Genomic DNA, 18,061 nt, shown 5'->3' with positions numbered 1-18,061 from the left:
CCGGGAACTGATTGGAGGTGGGTGGGGGGACCCCAGAGGAGCTGGTGAAGCCACGAAGGTTGGTCCCCAGAGCCGCGGGGGGCCAGGTTGGAGGAGAGAGCCTGAGCTGGGTGCTCTGGGCGTCCAGGCAGCAGTGTGGTCAGGCCGATCTGACAGCGGAAAGGAAGGTCTCTTTGGAAACAAGACTGAGGCTGCAGGCTATGTCTGGTCCCAAGGGGAACCCACCTCTTGTTGTAGGGAGGCTGTTTTAACATCTGAATTTCCCCTGCATTTTCGCATCCAGCCTCCATGATCTGTTTGCTTTACTCAACTCTGATAAGGCACCTACTGTGTGCCCCTGTCATCCTGCTTCATGCTAGGATGCTTCCTTGTTTAGGTGCCATCTTCATCCCCATTTTACAGTTGAGAAAAACAAAACACAGGTGACTTCCAAAGGTCACAGGTCACAAGTGGCCAGGCCTAGAGCACTTTGCACTGGCCTCAACCTCCGAGCAGGCTTGTGGTGTTCACATAGTCTCCAAGTCATGGTGCTCTCAGCTCCAGCCCAAGTGTCCATCCTCCTCCAGGAAGGCCACTGATCCTGCCCTCTGGTTGCCCCTCCTGGAAGACCCCTCTGCTCTCTCGTTCCTGGTCACATTCTCCCCGCAGCTTCCCTTGCTCATCCATTTTCTCTCTGTTAAGATGTGAAAGAGCCATATGACCACCCAACTACTAGAGCCATAAAACCCTGAAGTCCAAACAGTGGGTCTCAAGGTTTTGATCAAAGTCTGGGGGCAAGATTCTTAGCACCTAAAAGACCAATCAGCCCTACCCTTTCATTTTAGGTAAATAATCAGGACCAAAGAGGTAGCGTGACTTGCCCAGGGCTGCCCAGCAGATGAGAGGCAGAACTGAGGCAAAAACCCCGGTTCTCTCGAATCTCAGCTGAGAGAAGCCATTGGAAGGTTGTGCTTGTTTTTGTTTTTAATATTTGAAACAATTGAATTTTCAGTAATAGCATTTTGGATTCAATAATGTCATATCCATATATTGCATTAACTTTAACAATAACTTGTAAATGGGCATTTGGCATGAACATAGCAGCTGTCTTGGGTGGATGCCATTCTTGGTCTCATTTTACAGAGGAGGAAACTAAGGCATCAAGGGGACAATGAGCTTGGTCAAGATCAAACCTGGTAATGAGAGGCAGAGCTAGTTTAGACCCAGGCATTTGGCGTTAGACTCAACTGCTTTTACTTGGTGGCTGAGATGGTAAAGAATCTGCCTGCAATGCAGGAGACCCACGTTCAATCCCTGGGTCAGGAAGATCCCCTGGAAAAGGAAACAACCACCCACTCCAGTATTCTTGCCTAGGAAATCCCATGGACAGAGGAGCCCAGCAGGCTACAGCTCATGGAGGTCACAAAGAGTCAGACACAACTAAGCACCTAACAACCACTGTGCTGTCGGCCCTTTTATTTTTTTTTTTATTTTTTATTTTTTATTTTATTTTTTTTTTTTCTGTCGGCCCTTTTAATTGTTTTGGAAAGATACCCACAGAAGTCCAGCTCGGTAGCTGCAGAGCTCAGGGTTAACTGCAGCGTGTGATCTTAGTTCCTCAACCAGAGATTGAACCCGTGTCCCGTGCATTGGAAGGCAAATTCTTAACCACTGGACCTCCAGGAAAGTCCCGAGAAGGCTTTTTTTTTTTCCCCCCAGTGGATAACTTAATGAGAAGTCTATGCTGGAGTCGCACAGAGTCGGACAGGACTGAAGCGACTTAGCAGCAGCATGCTCACAGCTGTGAAATGGGTGAAGTAGCATTTGGGGGCTGATCATATAGCTGCAATATTAGCTTTATTTCTGGCTGGGCATCGGAGGAGAGAGAAGTGTGTGATCAAACACAGCAGCTATAATTCACTCAAGGTGTGGAACTGGAGAAGCAGGAAGGGAGTCACCTTCATAGGACACACAATCCGGGTCTCTATCCAGACCCCTGCTCTGGGTTTTGGGGCTTCAGATGACAGTGGGCATTTGGGGAGTGATGCCCAGTTGGCAGTTGAGGTTCCAGGATAAGATGCGTGAGGGGGGAAGGGAGGGGCATTGGGGACTGTTTCAGAGGGTCCCAACCAGATGGTCCTAGCTTCATGGAAAAGGGTCCCCAATAAAGAGAAGCTTTGTTGCCCTGGGGGGCAGGAGAGGCAATTATATGGGAGCAGAAGGCAGACTCTGGCTTCCTGGAGTCAAGAGAGGCAGGTGATCCAGTGCAGCTCTGTGATACTCAGAGCTTCTGCCCTAGGAAATTCTCAATACGATTTTCATTTTTCTTCTTTCTTTGACCAGAGACCACCTGGGAGCGTCCCAGCAGTTCTTCTGGGATTCCAGCCAGCCCTGGCCCTCACAGGAGCTCTCTGCCTCCAACAGGTACTGTCCGCACGCTGTCTCAGGGCATCGGGATGGACCACACTCACACGCATCTTGATGGAAGAGGCCCAGCCTCCGGAGCCTGGATCTGAAACCTGGCTGTGGATCTCACGGGCCAAACCCGGGAGGGCTCTCAAGGGCTCGGAGGCCCCGGAGGCTGCTGCCCTGTGGGGTGGTCTCACTCTGGCAGTGCCAGCTGCAGCTCTGGTCTCTCTCCCTCCCCTCGGGTGCTTAGAGGAGGGGGTAGCTGGGTGAGGAGAGGCAGCAGGGCTCTTATCTGTCTGCCGGCGTGGGGACCTGAGCAGCGGCAGACTCGCTCCACGTGGTTTCAGAAGACATCAGGGGGTCGAAGTTAAGGAGGCAGACGTTTACTCCTAACGGAGTATCTTTAGGTCTTCTCCACCACTGAGAAATCAAAATGTGATGCCAGCGCATTATTTACTGAAGATGGCTGGGCGTCCCGTGTTGCTCGTGGTAAAGAACCCACCGGCCAATGCAGGGGACGTAAGAGACACAGGTTCAATCCCTGGGTCTGGAAGATCCCCTGGAGAAAGGCATGGCAACCCACTCCAGTACTGTTGCCTGGAGAATCCTATGGACAGAGAAGCCTAGTGGGCTATAGTCCATGGGGTTGCAGACTCAGCCATGACTGAGTGACTTAGCACGCGCACACATAAAGATTACCGTCAGCAGAATTCAGAACCGAAGTGGTGGCAGAATAGACCTGAAGAATCAACTGAGGCCTGAGAGAAGGGATGGGGGGCTGCTTTTCATGGAAAGTTCTTCTAGGCTATTAAAATGGTTTTATTTATATTTTTGTGTATATATGTGTGTATACACACACACACTTTTGTTTTTTTTTTTTACTTAAAAAATTTAAGAAGAAACCCCCTGTGGGGCAGGTAAATGGGGCCTTTCCTCCTGGTTTCCTGGGGATGCAGCCGGGGCTACATTCTCAGACCGAGTCCCCAGAAATGGGGCCAGTTAGCCTTCCTAGTGGTCATATGACACCAGGCATTTCCCGGCATGCTGCCTTGCCTTTTGTTGCTGTTCTTGTGGGGTTTTTTTTAACAATAGAAATGCTGGTGTGAATCCTGTGAGGTGTGGCCCTCTATCCTGGCTGGCTCCAGGCCACCCAGACACTAGAGGGAAAACCCAGCTGTCTTTTCCGACCACAGGGCAGTCCCCGGAGCAGAACAGGGATGTGACACGGGCAAGGAGAGGCTGGGGCATGTGAGCTGACAGGTGGTAACCCTGCGCAGCCAGCTCCACGGGGCTGCTGGAGCCAGTTTGGAAAGCTTGCCCTTTAGGTCAGTGCAGTCAACTCTCCGAAGCCTGCTGCCCCTGGCACCGTCCCCAGAAACATCCTGTCCCCTCTTTGCTATGGACGGATCCATTCCCTGGAAGGAGGGTTGGGAGGAGCGCTGCGCAGGGTGCCCAGGCTCTGAGGGGCCCAGAATGGCGGGAGAGGCTCAGATCCAGGGAGAACTGCCAGGGTGGGCAGGGCATCAGACAGAGAGCGTGGCCCCCGACTTCCCTCCTCTGCCTCAACCCCCCGGGGCACCTCCTTCCCATGTCTCTGGGATCCCAGGTCTCTGCCAGAAGGGGCTTTGTAGTCAAATAGAGCTGGAAATCCTGCCTCCTCTCTCCACCTTTGGAGATCACACATCCATTTAACTCGGTGTTTCTGTCCTCGTGTGTGTCTGTCCACATCATACTTACACTTCTCTGGCTCAGCTTCTTCTCTGCTTCTCTTCTCTGACTCCATCCATAGTGGTTCTCACCTCGGGGGTGAGTTTGCTTGCCTTCCAGGGGACGTCCTTGGATGTCACCAGTAGGGGGCGGTGCTACAGACATCTAATGGGGAGAGGCCAGGGATGCTGCTCAGCCTCTGGCGGTACACAGGCCAGCACCGCCCCACCGCAAAGGGCTGCCCAGCCGTGCATGTCAGCAGTGCCTGGCTCGGAAGCTCTGTTCTAGAAGGACTCAGAACCTCAGTTCAGCACTACTCAGGGGTCAGACGGTGGACCACAGCTCTATGCCAATGAGAAGCAGCCACAAAACACACAGGACCCCAGCTCTGGATTCTCAGACCCACATATTTGGGTTGATTTTGTTCTGTTTTTAAGATTTGTTTGAAGATAGCAGTTTTATTTAATTAATTAATTCTTTTGACCGTGGCATGTGGGAGCCTCCTGACCAAGGGTGAAACCTGCGTCCCCTGCAGTGGGAGTGTGGAGCATTAACCACTAGACCACCAGAGGAGTCCTCAGACCCACGTTTTATTTTCCAGTCTTAATATCTTGAAAATCAATGGTGTATCCTAGTCTAATTGGAAGCATCCCCCTTTTTTTTTTTCTCACTAGTACTTAAAGTAAGTGTGACTCTAACAACCAGTGACATCTTAGATTTGTGACATTGCTGCTCCTTAGATTGAGGCCTCAGGCACATCCCTGCTCCTTGTCAGGCCTCACTTTGCCCACTTATAAACGGGAGGAAGACGTGGCTGAGGTCCTGTCCAGCCCTCCATGGTTGTGATTTGTGGTCCTCTCTACCCTGGGGCGTGAACACACATGTCAACTCTCCATCCGCCCTCTGGGGTGGAAGAGAAGAGAACCCACCAGTGAGGCTAAGGCAGGATCTGTGATACCCTGACATCTTCTTTTCTGGTTTTTAAATAGAATCTTGAAAAATTAAGCAATAGCTAGGTTGGTATTTCTCCCTACAGGGGAGCAACACCAGCATTTTCCCAGCCATTCTCTCCTTCAGTTTTATAAGCAGCTTTCAGAAGATTGAATTTTATTGTGGAGAGTGAAATAGACATGATGAAGACATGAGGTTGCTTCAAAAGCTGACCATCCCCATCCTTGGGTTCCTGGGGCTGTGGGCGCCTCGCCTGGAGACCACTCAGGGCCCTGGATTGAAGCCCCTTTTGTTCTGCTCCTGCTTTTGCAGAGCAGCAGAGATAGAGTTAAAGCCTTTCCATTCAGAAAATGTGCCTACGTTGTTCTCAGTACTGGGGGTACATACTCAGGCAAGCCAGACTTGTGGGATCCCTGGTCCCAGGAGCTACATTCTAATGGGAAAGTTGGATAAACAGGCAAACATGAACTTGATCAGATGTTCGTTGCATGGTCAGCAGGACAGAGCATATGCCTGGGGCATCAGGGGCAGCCTCACTTTAGGCCAAGCTTTAAAGACAAGGAGGAGACGGTATGTGTGGAGGGTGGTGGTGGAGTGTTCTGGGCCAGGGGACAGCTGGTGCAAAGGCCCTGGGGTGGAAGTGATCATGGCACATTTGAGAATGGAAAGCAGACCAGTGTGGCTGGAGGGTGGGGGACAAGAAGAAGGGTGGTAGGTGATGGGGGAGGGGAGTCAGGGTCCAGAGGAAGGTATTGTTGGGATTTCCTTCTGAGTGTGAGGGTTGGGATAGGGGTGAAAAGCAGTGGAGGTGTCTTGTCTTTCTATGAAGCTACCTACTTGAAGCCACTGGGCAGCTCTTGGTTAGCAGTGATGGGGTTGGGGGTTACCTGCAAGGTGGGTGGGGGCATAAGGATGATGTGGAAGGAAAACATAACTACGTTTACTGACTACAAGTATCCCATATGGTCATTCCTGAAGGTCATGGACAAACAGACCAGGAAGAATATGGCTGGGAACCACAAGTGAACCCAGCCAAGCCAAGCTTAGATAACGCCCCTTCAAGGAGGCAGCGGGGTGGAGGCGACCTTGGGGCTCAGGTTTACTTGTTTTCTTTTGGCCACACCACTTGGCTTGCAGGATCTTAAATCCTCGACCAGGGATTGAACCCATCCCCCCTGCAGTGAAAGCCCAGAATCCTAACTACGGGCATTGCCAGGGGATTCCCTCAGGCTTACCCTTGAGTTGAGCTTCTGAAGAGGGTTGGAAGGACCACTATGGACAGGGCCAGTTTGTTCCTAGTGCAGGCTTGTCAGATGCCTGGAGCACAGCCAGCCAGGTTATAGCCGGGGAGAGAGACCCGAAACACACCCAGTACCCACCTCCCCCAATCTGGACTCTACTCTCGGAATGTTGGGGGCTGCATTGAGACAGCACCGGACCCAGGACTTTCCCTGTGTGGCCTCCTCTCAGATCACAGTGGGAGCTGTGTTTATTCAGTAACTTTATTAGAAGTATTTAATGCCAGGGTTTCCCTGTGGGGTCCATGCAGGTCAGCTTGAAACCCCAACAGAATACCGAAGGCTCTGTTCAGTAACTACTGCATGTATTAAAAACCATCTTTGGGCTGGTTTAACATGCCATGCAGCAATAATGATTTATATGGAGAGAAACAGGAATAGGCAGATGGAAAGAAAACACGAGTGAAAAATGAAGTTCTGGGAATTTCAGGTAAGAGTTGCTGAGTCCAGCGGATGCCAGCACAGACCAGTTCTGTCCTCTAGAACTTTCTGCACTAACGGAAATGTTCTGTCTCTACCCTGCCCAGTATGGTAGCCATTGACCACATGCAGCTCCCGAATATTTGAAATGACTCTGCTCTGCCTGAAGAATGAAGTTTTCATTTTATTTAACTTAGTACTTTTCAAGTTTTAGAATAATTTTAGGCTTACAAAAGAAATTTGTGAAGACAGTACAGAGAGTTCTTACATAGCCTGTACTCAGTTTCCAATAATGTTTTATGTATTTATTTATTTTTTGGCCACACCACATGGCATGTGGGATCTTAGATCCCCAACCAGGGATGGAACCCACGCACCCTGTGTTGGAAGGCGGAGTCTTAACCACTGAACTTCTGGGGAAGTCCCTCCCCTAATGTTAATGTCACATTATATAACCTCAGTCCATTTATCAAAACTAAGAAATCAGTGTAGTACAGTATTATTAACTAGTCTGAATTTCATTTGATTTCACCAACTTTTTCAGTGTTGTCCTCCTGTTCTGGGAACCTATCCTGGGTACCACCCTGCATTTGGATTATATTTAAATTTAACATGTTAGAATTTGAATAGCCTCCTGTGACTGGCGGCTGCCCTGTCAGATGACAGAGCAGGCAGGCATGGAGAGTGAATTCCTTTCTGAGCTTCTAGGCCCAACAGACGTGGGTTGAACTTGCACTGTGTTTCCCTTCGGGATGGAAGAAATCTATCTCTTATTGAGCTGCCCTGGGAGTGGGGGTGTTGGGAAGCCTGGGTTCAGATACTGGCCTTGCCTTGCCTGGGGCTTGACTCTGCTGAGGGGTCATGCTTGGACAAGCAGCCTGCCTCCAGCAGCCGAGGAAAGCCAGATTGCAGGGGAGGGAGTGAGGTCTGTTGTTGATCAGGGAGAGCCCACCTTTGAGTTTGGAGTACATGCAGACAGCTGTGCACCCCCACCCCACCCCCTGTAAGCAGAGCGCCCCAGGAAAGGAGCTTCAGAACCTCAGGCCTTACCCCCAACACATCTTCTCCAGATCAGGAGGCCCCGGCCAGCCTTTCCCTCCCACATAGGAGCAAACAGAGACTCTGGCCCGCTGCAGAATTACAAGCTGCCAGACCCAGAGGGCTTCCGAGGCTCTCAACTAGGAATCACTGTTGACCCCAGGGGAAGGGCATGGGCCTCCACCTGTTCCTCGAGAAACACGTTCCTTTCCTGGGGGCCCTTGCAAAGGCCTGTTTAACCTTAGATAACCAGGACAATCGACAGATTTCCAACCTTTCACAGCCGTAGACTACATAGATTGTGAGTTCTCTTTGGGGGAATACAGTTTACATCTTAGACAACCAGGGAGCAGTGGGGACTGGGTAGTCAAGACAGAAATGTCAAGAACAGAAGGATTTCCAGACCAGAGGGCTATAAATGTAAACCCTCTTCCCTAGGCAGACCTGGCCAGATGTGGCACACACCTGGAAAGGTGAATATGATGAAGAGCATCCTTCTAAGGCCACACAGGGCATAGTGGGGCAGCGAGGCATGGATGGTACCCACCAGTCTGGCATGGGTGTTTGCCTTGGTAACCTGACTTGAAACCTACTTTCCCATAGCCCCATTTGCATTTCCCAAAGTGGGTTCCATGGCAGCACCTTTGCTTTCCTGGCACCCCCCCCCATCCTGGTTCTTTGTCCTTGTAAGCTTGGGACTGCCATGCTGCTGCCTTGATTGAGATTCACAGAGCACATTAAAAAGGCCTACTGTCCGATCCTGCCCTTTACTTTCACCGCGGGTCACTTGCAAGGAATGTCTTGCAGAATTGGCTGTCGTCCCCTGTCTGGGGAGGTACCCCATTCCTCCAGGTTCAGATGTCATAGGAGTTAGGCGAGAAGGGTTTCCAAAACAGGGGCTTCCCAGATGTCTTTACATTGAGGAGAGAAGTTACTTGTTTATTCCAGAGAAAAGGGAGATGAGCCACGCCCACAGGAGGCGTCCAGGGCTGGCTTTCTTGTTTGGAAGAGTTAAGTCTTATCTTTAGGGTGTTTTAGAGAACAGGACCTGGGCACTGGGGCTTTGATGATAAACCATCTTACATGGCAAGTTGGAGTTGGGGAATGGAGTCAGAGTTATAGGGAGGGAGTGAGTTATGGGCCGCGGACGATGCTGGCAATTCTCTGTGGGTCTTATTTCCGTTTCTTTATCCACCCTTCCACCCGCAAATGACTTCTCCTTTCTACAAACTATATGCCCCCTTCTGTCACTGTAGAGAGCCCTCTCCTATGCCCTCTCTTTGTTTAACTTCTTATAAAGAGGAATGAAATGTGTGTGTGTGTGTTTCTATTTGTATTTGAAGTTACTAAAGTTACTGGATAGAGCTTTCTGTTCCCTTTTCCTATCTTAAAAACTGCTGAATTTGGTATTTTATATATGTTTTTTTCTTGTATCCCCGACTGAATTCTGGTCCTTAAGATTATGAGTGATCTTTGACTATATTTTATTTCATTTTTACCCCTGGGAGGCTGGAGGCCTCTAAAGCACCCACCTCTGGCTGTGTTCAGTTTTGACCTCACCCTAAGTACCGGGGGGCCCAGTGGCATGGGGGTGCCCATCAGGACCATCTCGGGCGAGCTGTAATGGTTCATATCCCCAAGGATGAAGGTGCAAGGACCGTTGGAGTAAAATGCAGTGAGACAGAGTGTCAGAGAGGTGCTGTATGGGGAGAAATGGTTGAATGGAGAATTAGTTTTCTTTCCCAGTAATTGTTTTGACATGAGTGGTAATTAGCCAATCGCTGACAGGCCAGAACCAAAGTGAGAACAAGGGGATGGATTAGGGGCAAATGCCATCACATTAGATGGTTCCCGGCTGCTATTAGCATGGGGGCCCCCAGTCCGGGGGAGGCTGCAGGCAGGACAGTGGCATGTTGAGGGTGCACTTTTGAGGGTGCTGTGGTGGGAGAAAGCGGGGATCAGAAAGACTCTGCCCTCAAGAAGATGGGGACCACCTTGGGTTACAAGGACCCAGTAGCATTAAAGGTAGTGACTGCTTCTAAACTCAGGCCTGCTCAGGTAAGAGCTTTCATATTTCATTTTCATAGTCAACTGAACTGTGGTTCCATTTTTGTTCTTGTCCTTGGTGGATTTTAGGATCAGGGCAATGCTGTCCTTGTAGAATAAACTGAGAAAGTCACCAGGTATATCTATACTGTGCAGTGTGGGCCTATATATTTCTTTCAAGGGTTTGAATGACTTTGCCTATAAAACCATCTGGATCTGATGTCTTTTGACAGGGAGGTCCTTTTTCAAATGTTTTACTCATTTTGGTGTTTCTGGTATTTGAAATCATTTTGATCATTTGAATCTTATGGGAAGTTTTATATTTATTAGCATAGAACTATAGATCAAATCTCATGCATTAAAAAAAAAGTCTCTGTTTGCAGTCTGATTCCCAATTCTAAGCATTTGTGCCTTCTTTCACTCTCAAATCAGGCTGATCTGCCTTTTTTATCTTTGTCATTCTCTACCCCTCAACCCCTCAACCAGCCAGAGTTGCTAATATTATCCTGTCTCCTAACTTATTAATTTCTTTTACCATATTTATATCCTTTTCTCATGTTTTCCTTGGATTAATTTTATTGGCTTTTAAATTTTTTTCTAAATTCTTGAGTTGAATGTTTAGTCCATTTATTTTTATTCTCTTGGCCTTGGTAATGCAATAATTAAGGCTATGAATTTTCCTCCAAATATAATTCAGGCCCTTTCCCATTTGTTTTGATATGTTCTTTTTCATTATTTTCAAAATATTGTGTAGTTATAGTTTGAAATTGCTCTTGGACCTGAGATTATTTTTTAAGAGGGCATTCTCTTAAATGTCCAAGCTTCTGGGGTCAGGGTAGGGGGAGAGATAGGGACCTTGTCTATTTGTTCTTTGATTATTTCGATCTACTTTTATTGCTTTCCAGTCAAAGAATATGTCTTGTGTTATTTATGCCTTTTGTAATTTATTGATACTTTATTTATGGCTTAAGTAGGCCCAACATTTTTAATGTACCGTGGCTTTTCAGTAAAAAGAGATTATCTCTGTTTATAGGGTATGGTGTTTAATCCATCTAGTTCAATCAGCCTTTTAAATTAAATCACTGAGACATTCCACATCCTGACTTTTGTCCATGAAATCAGTCCTAGACTGAAAGCAGTATAAGGGTTCCTACTGTTGTCTTCAAATTCTCCAGCATTTGTGTTTTGTCCATTTCAGTGCCGGGCTCCTTGAGAAGTTAAGTTTCTTGAATGTTATGACTGCCTCATAAGTAGTATTTATCTATCCAGTCTCGAGTGCCGCTGCTGTCACGGCCTGTGCCCGCCTGAGTAGGTTCTCCTCTGAGGCCTCAGAGTTCAGTGATGCCCTTGGGATCCTACCCCCCACCCCTGCCTTTTGCCTAGAGGACTCTTGGATAGAATCAGCAGCTTCCTGAGGGCCCCGAGTGTAGACCAGGAGCGTGGTTGGCCAGGTGGAACTAACTTGCTGTTTCCTCTTGTGTCCTAAGCCACTGCCCTGGGCGCCGGCTGTGTGGCCAGCGCTTTGTTGTCCTGGTGTGTCTGTGCCCACCCTTCTTCTAGAGTACCCAGCCAGCTTCGGATTGGGAGAGACCCAGTTACCCCAGGAATCTGCTGAGTGCACCTCTGCTCGCAGGTGTCCTGAATTTTTCCCTGCAGTTGGTGGAGAATGGGGGACACACCCCCAGGATGAAAAGGGCTCTCCATGGCATGCCCGTCACACTCCATTGCTTGCCCCTGGCCCTTACCCTAAGAATGGGCAAATGGTAATAACTATAGTCCCTCCTCCTTTACCTCCTCCCTCTCTGTTGGGTTCTGGCAGCAAGACCCGCGAGTGGACATCAGTGTGTCCATCTTTCTTCGGGCTGACCTGCAGTGTATGTGTTGTAGCAAATCCTCCAAAGCCTGGGGCGTGAGGAAGATGACTTTCCGGAGATCATACAAGCTTGGGGCTCAAGGCCACTATTAAGAATCTTCGTGAAAAGAGAATTCGTCCATTGTCTTTTCATGAAGTGCTTTATAATTTAACGGATCACTTCTGCAGGGGTGGATTTTCATCCCAACAGAGTGGGTTTGGAGACTAGGTAGAAGTGTTCCCATTTTGCAGATGCAGAAGCTGAGGCTTCAATAACTGTATCCATGAGAGGGCAGGGCCACCTCTGGGAACTGAGGATGCGTGGGCCTCAGTGTGTATGTGTGATGTCAGGACCAGGCAGCAGTGTTGGGGGCTTCAAATAGGCCCCCCTGGGAGCTTTGAGGCCATAGAAATTGGCAAATACTGCAGACCAGGGCTCCCTATCCTCCTTTGAAGAGCAGGAGTATCAGCTCATGTTGGGAGCATGAGTGAGTGTCATTGGGAGAGATTTTTAGAGCCTTGAATTTTTTTTTGTCTTAATTTTAGCAAAACCAGGACTCATGAAGGCTGTCATATGATCCCCTAACTCTTAATTAGCAAAGCCAAATTTCCTAGAAACCTGTGAGGCCAGTTCTCTTGTCATTAAACTGACATTCCAGTGAGTGAGGGGAAGGAGGTCCTCAGGGAGGAAGTCCTTGGGCGGGGAGTTGTTGAGGGGGCGGTGATTTGCAGGAGGGTGGGGGTGTCCCCACCTGACTCTAGAGAGAGATTGGACCCTTGATCCGCACCAGTGATCACAGCCGATGAGGGTATTTTTGGCGATGACTGCTGGACTGTGATGCCTCTCTTCCTACTGAGCATCTTTCTTTTCTTTGGTTCAAAAAGGTCCCCCAAGAGATTGGTAGTTGGGTGCTGGCGCTTGGGAGATGCTCTCAACCCATCTCCAGCCCCACAGATAGGAGTGAGATCCAGAGAGGTGGTCCCAGCTGTGCAAGACCCCTCAGAGGCAGACAGTGAGGTGGGAGAAGGAGCCGCAGCTGCCCTCTGTGGTCTGCAAGGTCGGAGGGGCCTGTCTGTGGCCAGCGCAGCAGCATCTGAGTGGTGTTTCTGTCCCCGCAGTGAATGGATACCACACGTCAGGGACCCCAGCGCACCCTCCCGAGACTGCCCACATGAGTGTCCGAAAATCCACCGGTGATTCCCAGGTAAGGGGCCCTGTTCCGGGAGGTAGGGGCAGCCCTTAGGTAGGTCCAGGGAGGCATTGTTAGAATGGGGACACTGTAGGCGTCCAGGTAGCTACAGCCCAGTCCTGCCCCAGGTAGGAAGAGGTTGGTATCTGGGTCATTCCGATGTACCATGATTGCAAGAGAGCTGGTGTGATTGTGGTTTGGTTTTCTCTAGAAGTTGAAGATAGTAGGGTTTTTTTTTTTTTTTTTTTGGCCCATGCCACACAGCTTGAGGGATCTTAGTACAACAACCAGGGATCAAACCTGAACCTCCTGCAGTGGACATGTGGGGTCTTAACCACTGGACTGCCTTGGAAGTCTCTGAAAGTCGAGGATGCTTTTGATGGGTTGACAGGGATGGTATTATAGCCTCTCTGTGTTGGGGCAGAGGGTTCCATCCTGCTGTCTGGATTCCTAATGGAGTCCAGATTTCCCAACACTTTAAGAATATGGGTGAGTCCAGGCCATTTTCCTTCTCTGCGTGACCCTTTCCCATCCCCAGACTTCACCCAGAGTGGAACTGAGTCAAACATTTTATCACATTTGATCATCCAGAGAGGGGCAGCTGTGGGGTAGAAGGACATGGGGGTGTGTTTTAGGATTCCCAGCCTGTGTTCTCATCTGACATCTCAGCCAACACTTTCACAAATGTAAGAAGGAGGTGTCGGTACTATTCCTGTGTTACAGATGCGGTCATAGAGTCTCAGACCAGATAAGCGACTCGAACAGGTTAACACGGTTACCAGGTGGTCAAACCGGACTAGATGCCAGGTTCTTCCAGTGGCCTTAAGCTCTAAGGAACTGGGGACGGGTCTTATGTGGTCCATCTATGAATTATCTGCAAGATGTCCTTAAGCAGAAGCCTCCAGACCAACCCTTTCAGGAGTTAAGATGCCAGGCCCCGAGGATGGTGGGGGTGGTGACGTGATAACAATAGTTGCTTGTTGTCAACAGTGGTGGGTTCTGTGTGCTGGACCCTGAAGGAAAGCCCTTGTGGTCAAAGCGGCTCCAGTGTGACGCTTAGTGCGATGCAGGTGAGAGGGGCATGAGAGCACGTGTTAGGGCCCAAAAGATGGTGAACTATGCCTGGACGGGGCGAAGCCAGAGGAAGCTCCAGCGGCGGTCCATAGTGGTCCTGACATGCAAATTGGTCGTCCGACCTGGGTATATGGGGCGAGAAACCTCAGAAACCTAATTATGTTCTTGTCTTAGGAGGCTGAGCCTTGGGCTCAGGTCCGTTCAGTTCAAACTCCGGAGGAGAATTGGGACATCTGGGTGAGCTGAGGCTCCATATGTATTGATGGATGGATGGACGGACAAATCACCCTGGGCCTCCTGTTTGAGTGCAGATTCTGATTCAGGAGGTCTGGGGAGGGGCCTGAGGTTCTCTGTTTCTCACGAGCCCCCAGGGGATGCTGCTGCTTCAGGCAGGGGGACCGTGTCGTGACAGGCGAGCATCCGGGCACAGTTAGTCGTGGCAGCACATGTGGGTCCCCTTCATCCTCTGCTCACAGCACACGTCACAGCCCTGACCCTGTGTGTTTCCTGCAGAGCCCCCCTCTCAACACAGCCGGTCGGTCTGTTCGAAATGAAGCTCATATGCCACCCAACTGCGGAGTGTTTTCTTGAGACGTCAGCCCAAGTTCTGCCATGGTTTCTCAGCAGCTAGAGAGGCACTTAGGAAGGATATTGGAAACAGCCCCCTCCGCCTCTCCCCCATCATTCTTCTTTCCTTCTCTAATGACACATGACTCCCCTATCCTGAAACACTCTCAAGTTGTTGCTTAATCATTTAAAGCAACATGTATCCTGATCTGTATAACCTCCTGAGAAGGCAGTTGGACATTGTGTTGCTGTAAGACTTTGACCCAGGAATTTCCCTCCAGGCATCTGTTCTTGGAATACACGCGGGGAATTTGATCTGTGTAAAGCTGTTCACTCAAGCATACAGCCCTTGACCCAGCCTAACTGTCCAGTAACAGGGGATGGGTAAAATGGATAATGGCACTGAACGTCTGTCTGGCCAACAGTACCGTACAGCTATGAAAACACATTCTTCTGGAGAAAATGTACTGATTTAAGAAAATGTAGAGACCGTGATAGTGGATGAAAAAAGCAGAACGAAATTGCGTGCATGTATGTATGTTCAGTCGCTCAGTTGTGTCCGACTCTTTGGTGATCCCGTGGACTGTAGTCCACCAGGCTCCTCTACCGATGGGATTTCCCAGGCAGAAGTACTGGAGTGGGTTGCCATTTCCTCCTCCAGGGGATCTTCCCGACCCTGGGATCGAAGCCGCATCTCCTGCCTGTCTCCTACACTGCAAGTGGATTCTTCACCTGCTGAGCCATCTGGGAAGTCCCAGAGCTGCATTTATGGTCCGTCTTGTTTGGGAGAAGGAAATCTATCCATACATGAAGACACGTGACTGGATGAAAAGATAAACCCAAACATTGGTATTTCTGTCCAGGTCTCAGTCAGGGGACGTCTGGCAATGTTTGGATATTTTGGTTGTCACAACTGGACAGGGAGTTTTACTGGTATCTGGTCAGTGGGACCAGGGCTATTACTAAGTAAGGTGCAAGACAGCTCCACAACAAAGAATTACCCAGATGCAAAGATGAAGGGTGCTGAGGTTGAGAAACCTCGGTCGAAGGTGATGTTTATTTTCTTTAGACTTTTAAGTATTTTAAAAATTTTCTAAAATAAACACATTTTACTTTTATAGACGGCAGATACAATGAGAACTAAGAAACAAAGAGTTAGAGGTGAGGTGCTAGGGATGCAGGAAAGGTCAGCTCTGGATACCCCGGCCTGAGCACTGCTTCAAGACAAGTGGAATCCCGTGTATTCCTTTTCTTTTTGGATGGTAACATTCAGAAGGTGAGGTATCATCAGTGAAACAAAAATAAATAGTGCAGCACGTGGCGAGAACAAAATACATGTGTCCACCAGTCTGCAGCGCTGTGTTAGCCTTTCAGGCTGCGAAAGTGTTTGTGTTCCTGCAGAGCTGGCTGTCCACAAAGGCACCAGAGAACAGTCACAGAAATAGGTTAAGAAGGGTTGATATTTAGAGAGCACTACCGATAAATGGTCCTTAGAATATGCATACGCACACTTCAGCACACTCAGTGTTTACTCCCCCTTGCCAAGCTGTCAGCTATAATCAATGACAGTCATCGGCTAATAATACTGCTGGTGGCACAGTGGCACGGAATCCACCTGCCAGTGCAGGAGAGGCTAGGGACGCGGGTTTGATCCCTGGGTTGGGAAGATCCCCTGGAAGAGGGCATGGCAACCCACTCCGGTATTCTTGCCTGGAATATTCCGTGGACAGAGGAGCCTGATGGGTTACAGTCAATGGGGTCACAAGAGCTGGACGCTACTGAGCAGCTGATAGATAGGGCATGCGCACAATATTGAAAGAGGGAATGAATGAGTGAGTACATGAACACATGGCCACTTGAGATGCTGGGTCGGGGTGGATGCAGTACCTTGCCACGCCTCTCTCGCATTCTTTTACTATTGCCTGTTGGCTGCCCCCTCCTTGAGAAAGCTAGTCAAGAAAATTAGAATGTTGGACAGGCTGAAGTCGGGCGGGGGGGGGGCATGTGTAATCTTCATGGAAACCAGAAATGTGTCTGTACCATCGTGGGTGGAACCAAATGGCTGGGTGCCCTGCAGCCCCCAAGGGTGCCCACCCTCTCCTCCCATCCCTAGCTCCAGGAGACCTGAAAGGCTGGGCATAGGTGATGGCAATCTGGTGCCACCCAGTGGAAGTTTGCATGTGTGCAGCCCTGGGGTGAGCTACCTGGGTGATGGATTCAGGGGACCCACTTGATGGGAGGTTAGGGAATCAGAGACTGAGAATGGTCATGCTGGCCTTGGCAGAAGCAGGTCCGAGCCTGTCCCCTGCCTGCCTGCCTGCCAGGGCTACAGTGATTTAGCCCCCTCTGATCCCTATGCAGGTACAGGGAAGGCAAGGAATATGCCCACCAGAGCCTAGACTCTTTTGTGACTCACTTCCCAACTGTTTTAGCTTTCCATGAACTGTTCCCCAGGAAGGTTATCTTTAGATGCAGAAGAGAGGAAAGGGAGTGGGACCAAGAGCTTGGAAACTTAAGGGACTCGTTGGAGGAGACAGTGTGTGATGAAGGAAGAGGTGAGATTCTGAGAGCTCATTTACTCAATGGGGCTCCTCCTTCCCTACTTGGTAAACAGCTCATGTTCTGTTGAACATGTATTTCTTTGCCAGGCACTGAGTCATGGACAGATAAAGCCCTTGTCTTGTCAAGGTTAGGGCTTCTCTGGTGTCTCAGATGGTAAAGAATCTGCCTGCAATGCAGAAGACCCGCGTTCAATCCCTGGGTTAGGAAGATCCCCTGGAGAAAGGAATGGTTACCCACTCCCGTATTCTTGCCTGGAGAATCCCACAGACAGAGGAGCTGGGCAGGCTACCATCCATGGGGTCACAAAGAGTCAGACATGACTGAGTGACTAACACTTTCACTTGATAGAGGTTAGTAGCAGGGGCTGGAGAGAGACAAATATTGATTTCATATTGACAGTGATGGGGCTGGAGGGGAGTGTGTGCTCTAAAGACCTGACCAAGTGGTGGTGGAAATGTCTGGAGATGGGTTCTTTAATAAAAGCTGAGACTGGAAAATCAGCAGAGGTTTAGCTTGGTCGAGAATGATGGTAGGGCAACAGCGTTCCAGGTGGAGGGAACAGCATATGTGGATGCTTAGAGGCAATGATTTTGAAAAAGCCGTAGAGGCCAAGCAGGACTATGGTTTACCGAATTAGCAAGTGTGGGGAAGGCAGAAGAGGAGGCCAGAGAAGTCCTCGAGTCTGTTTTGAGGAGCTTGGGTTTTGTCTCAATAGTGCTGGAGCCACTGAGAGGTTTCACACTGGGTTCTGCCTGCTGAGAGTGTGAGAGCCAGACTCTTCACATGCAAGGAAGGAGACCAGGCTCAGAAGACATCACAGAGCCAGGGGCCTGTGGAGTCAGCTAGGAACGACCAACCATGGTCTCCCAGGCACTGCTTCCTCTGTCACCACCCTCGGTGGGTCCTCACAGTGCCAGCCAAGCAGCCCAGGTGAGGCCAGGAAACCAGGCTGGGCAGAGCTTTAAAAA

The 18,061-nt window shown here is 49.6% G+C and overlaps 1 protein-coding gene across 6 annotated transcripts in view; it reads left to right on the top strand.

The window, feature by feature from the left end:
- The window catches only part of GAS7 (growth arrest specific 7), a 203,839-nt gene that overhangs the window by 142,045 nt on the left and 43,733 nt on the right, over positions 1-18,061 (top strand). For 5 of the 6 annotated variants that reach the window (XM_018064648.1, XM_018064651.1, XM_018064653.1 and 2 more), the window contains 2 exons: positions 2,323-2,403; positions 12,820-12,905. In XM_018064648.1, coding sequence (XP_017920137.1) covers positions 2,323-2,403; positions 12,820-12,905 — 167 coding nt within the window. The remainder of the gene's footprint in view (positions 1-2,322; positions 2,404-12,819; positions 12,906-18,061) is intronic. The other variant, XM_018064649.1, reaches the window with a different exon arrangement.

Source organism: Capra hircus, chromosome 19 (assembly GCF_001704415.2).
Source record: "Capra hircus breed San Clemente chromosome 19, ASM170441v1, whole genome shotgun sequence".
In the NCBI taxonomy this organism is placed as follows: domain Eukaryota; kingdom Metazoa; phylum Chordata; class Mammalia; order Artiodactyla; family Bovidae; genus Capra; species Capra hircus.
Note: the sequence above shows the minus strand (reverse complement) of the source record. Positions and strands in the feature narration are given on the sequence as shown.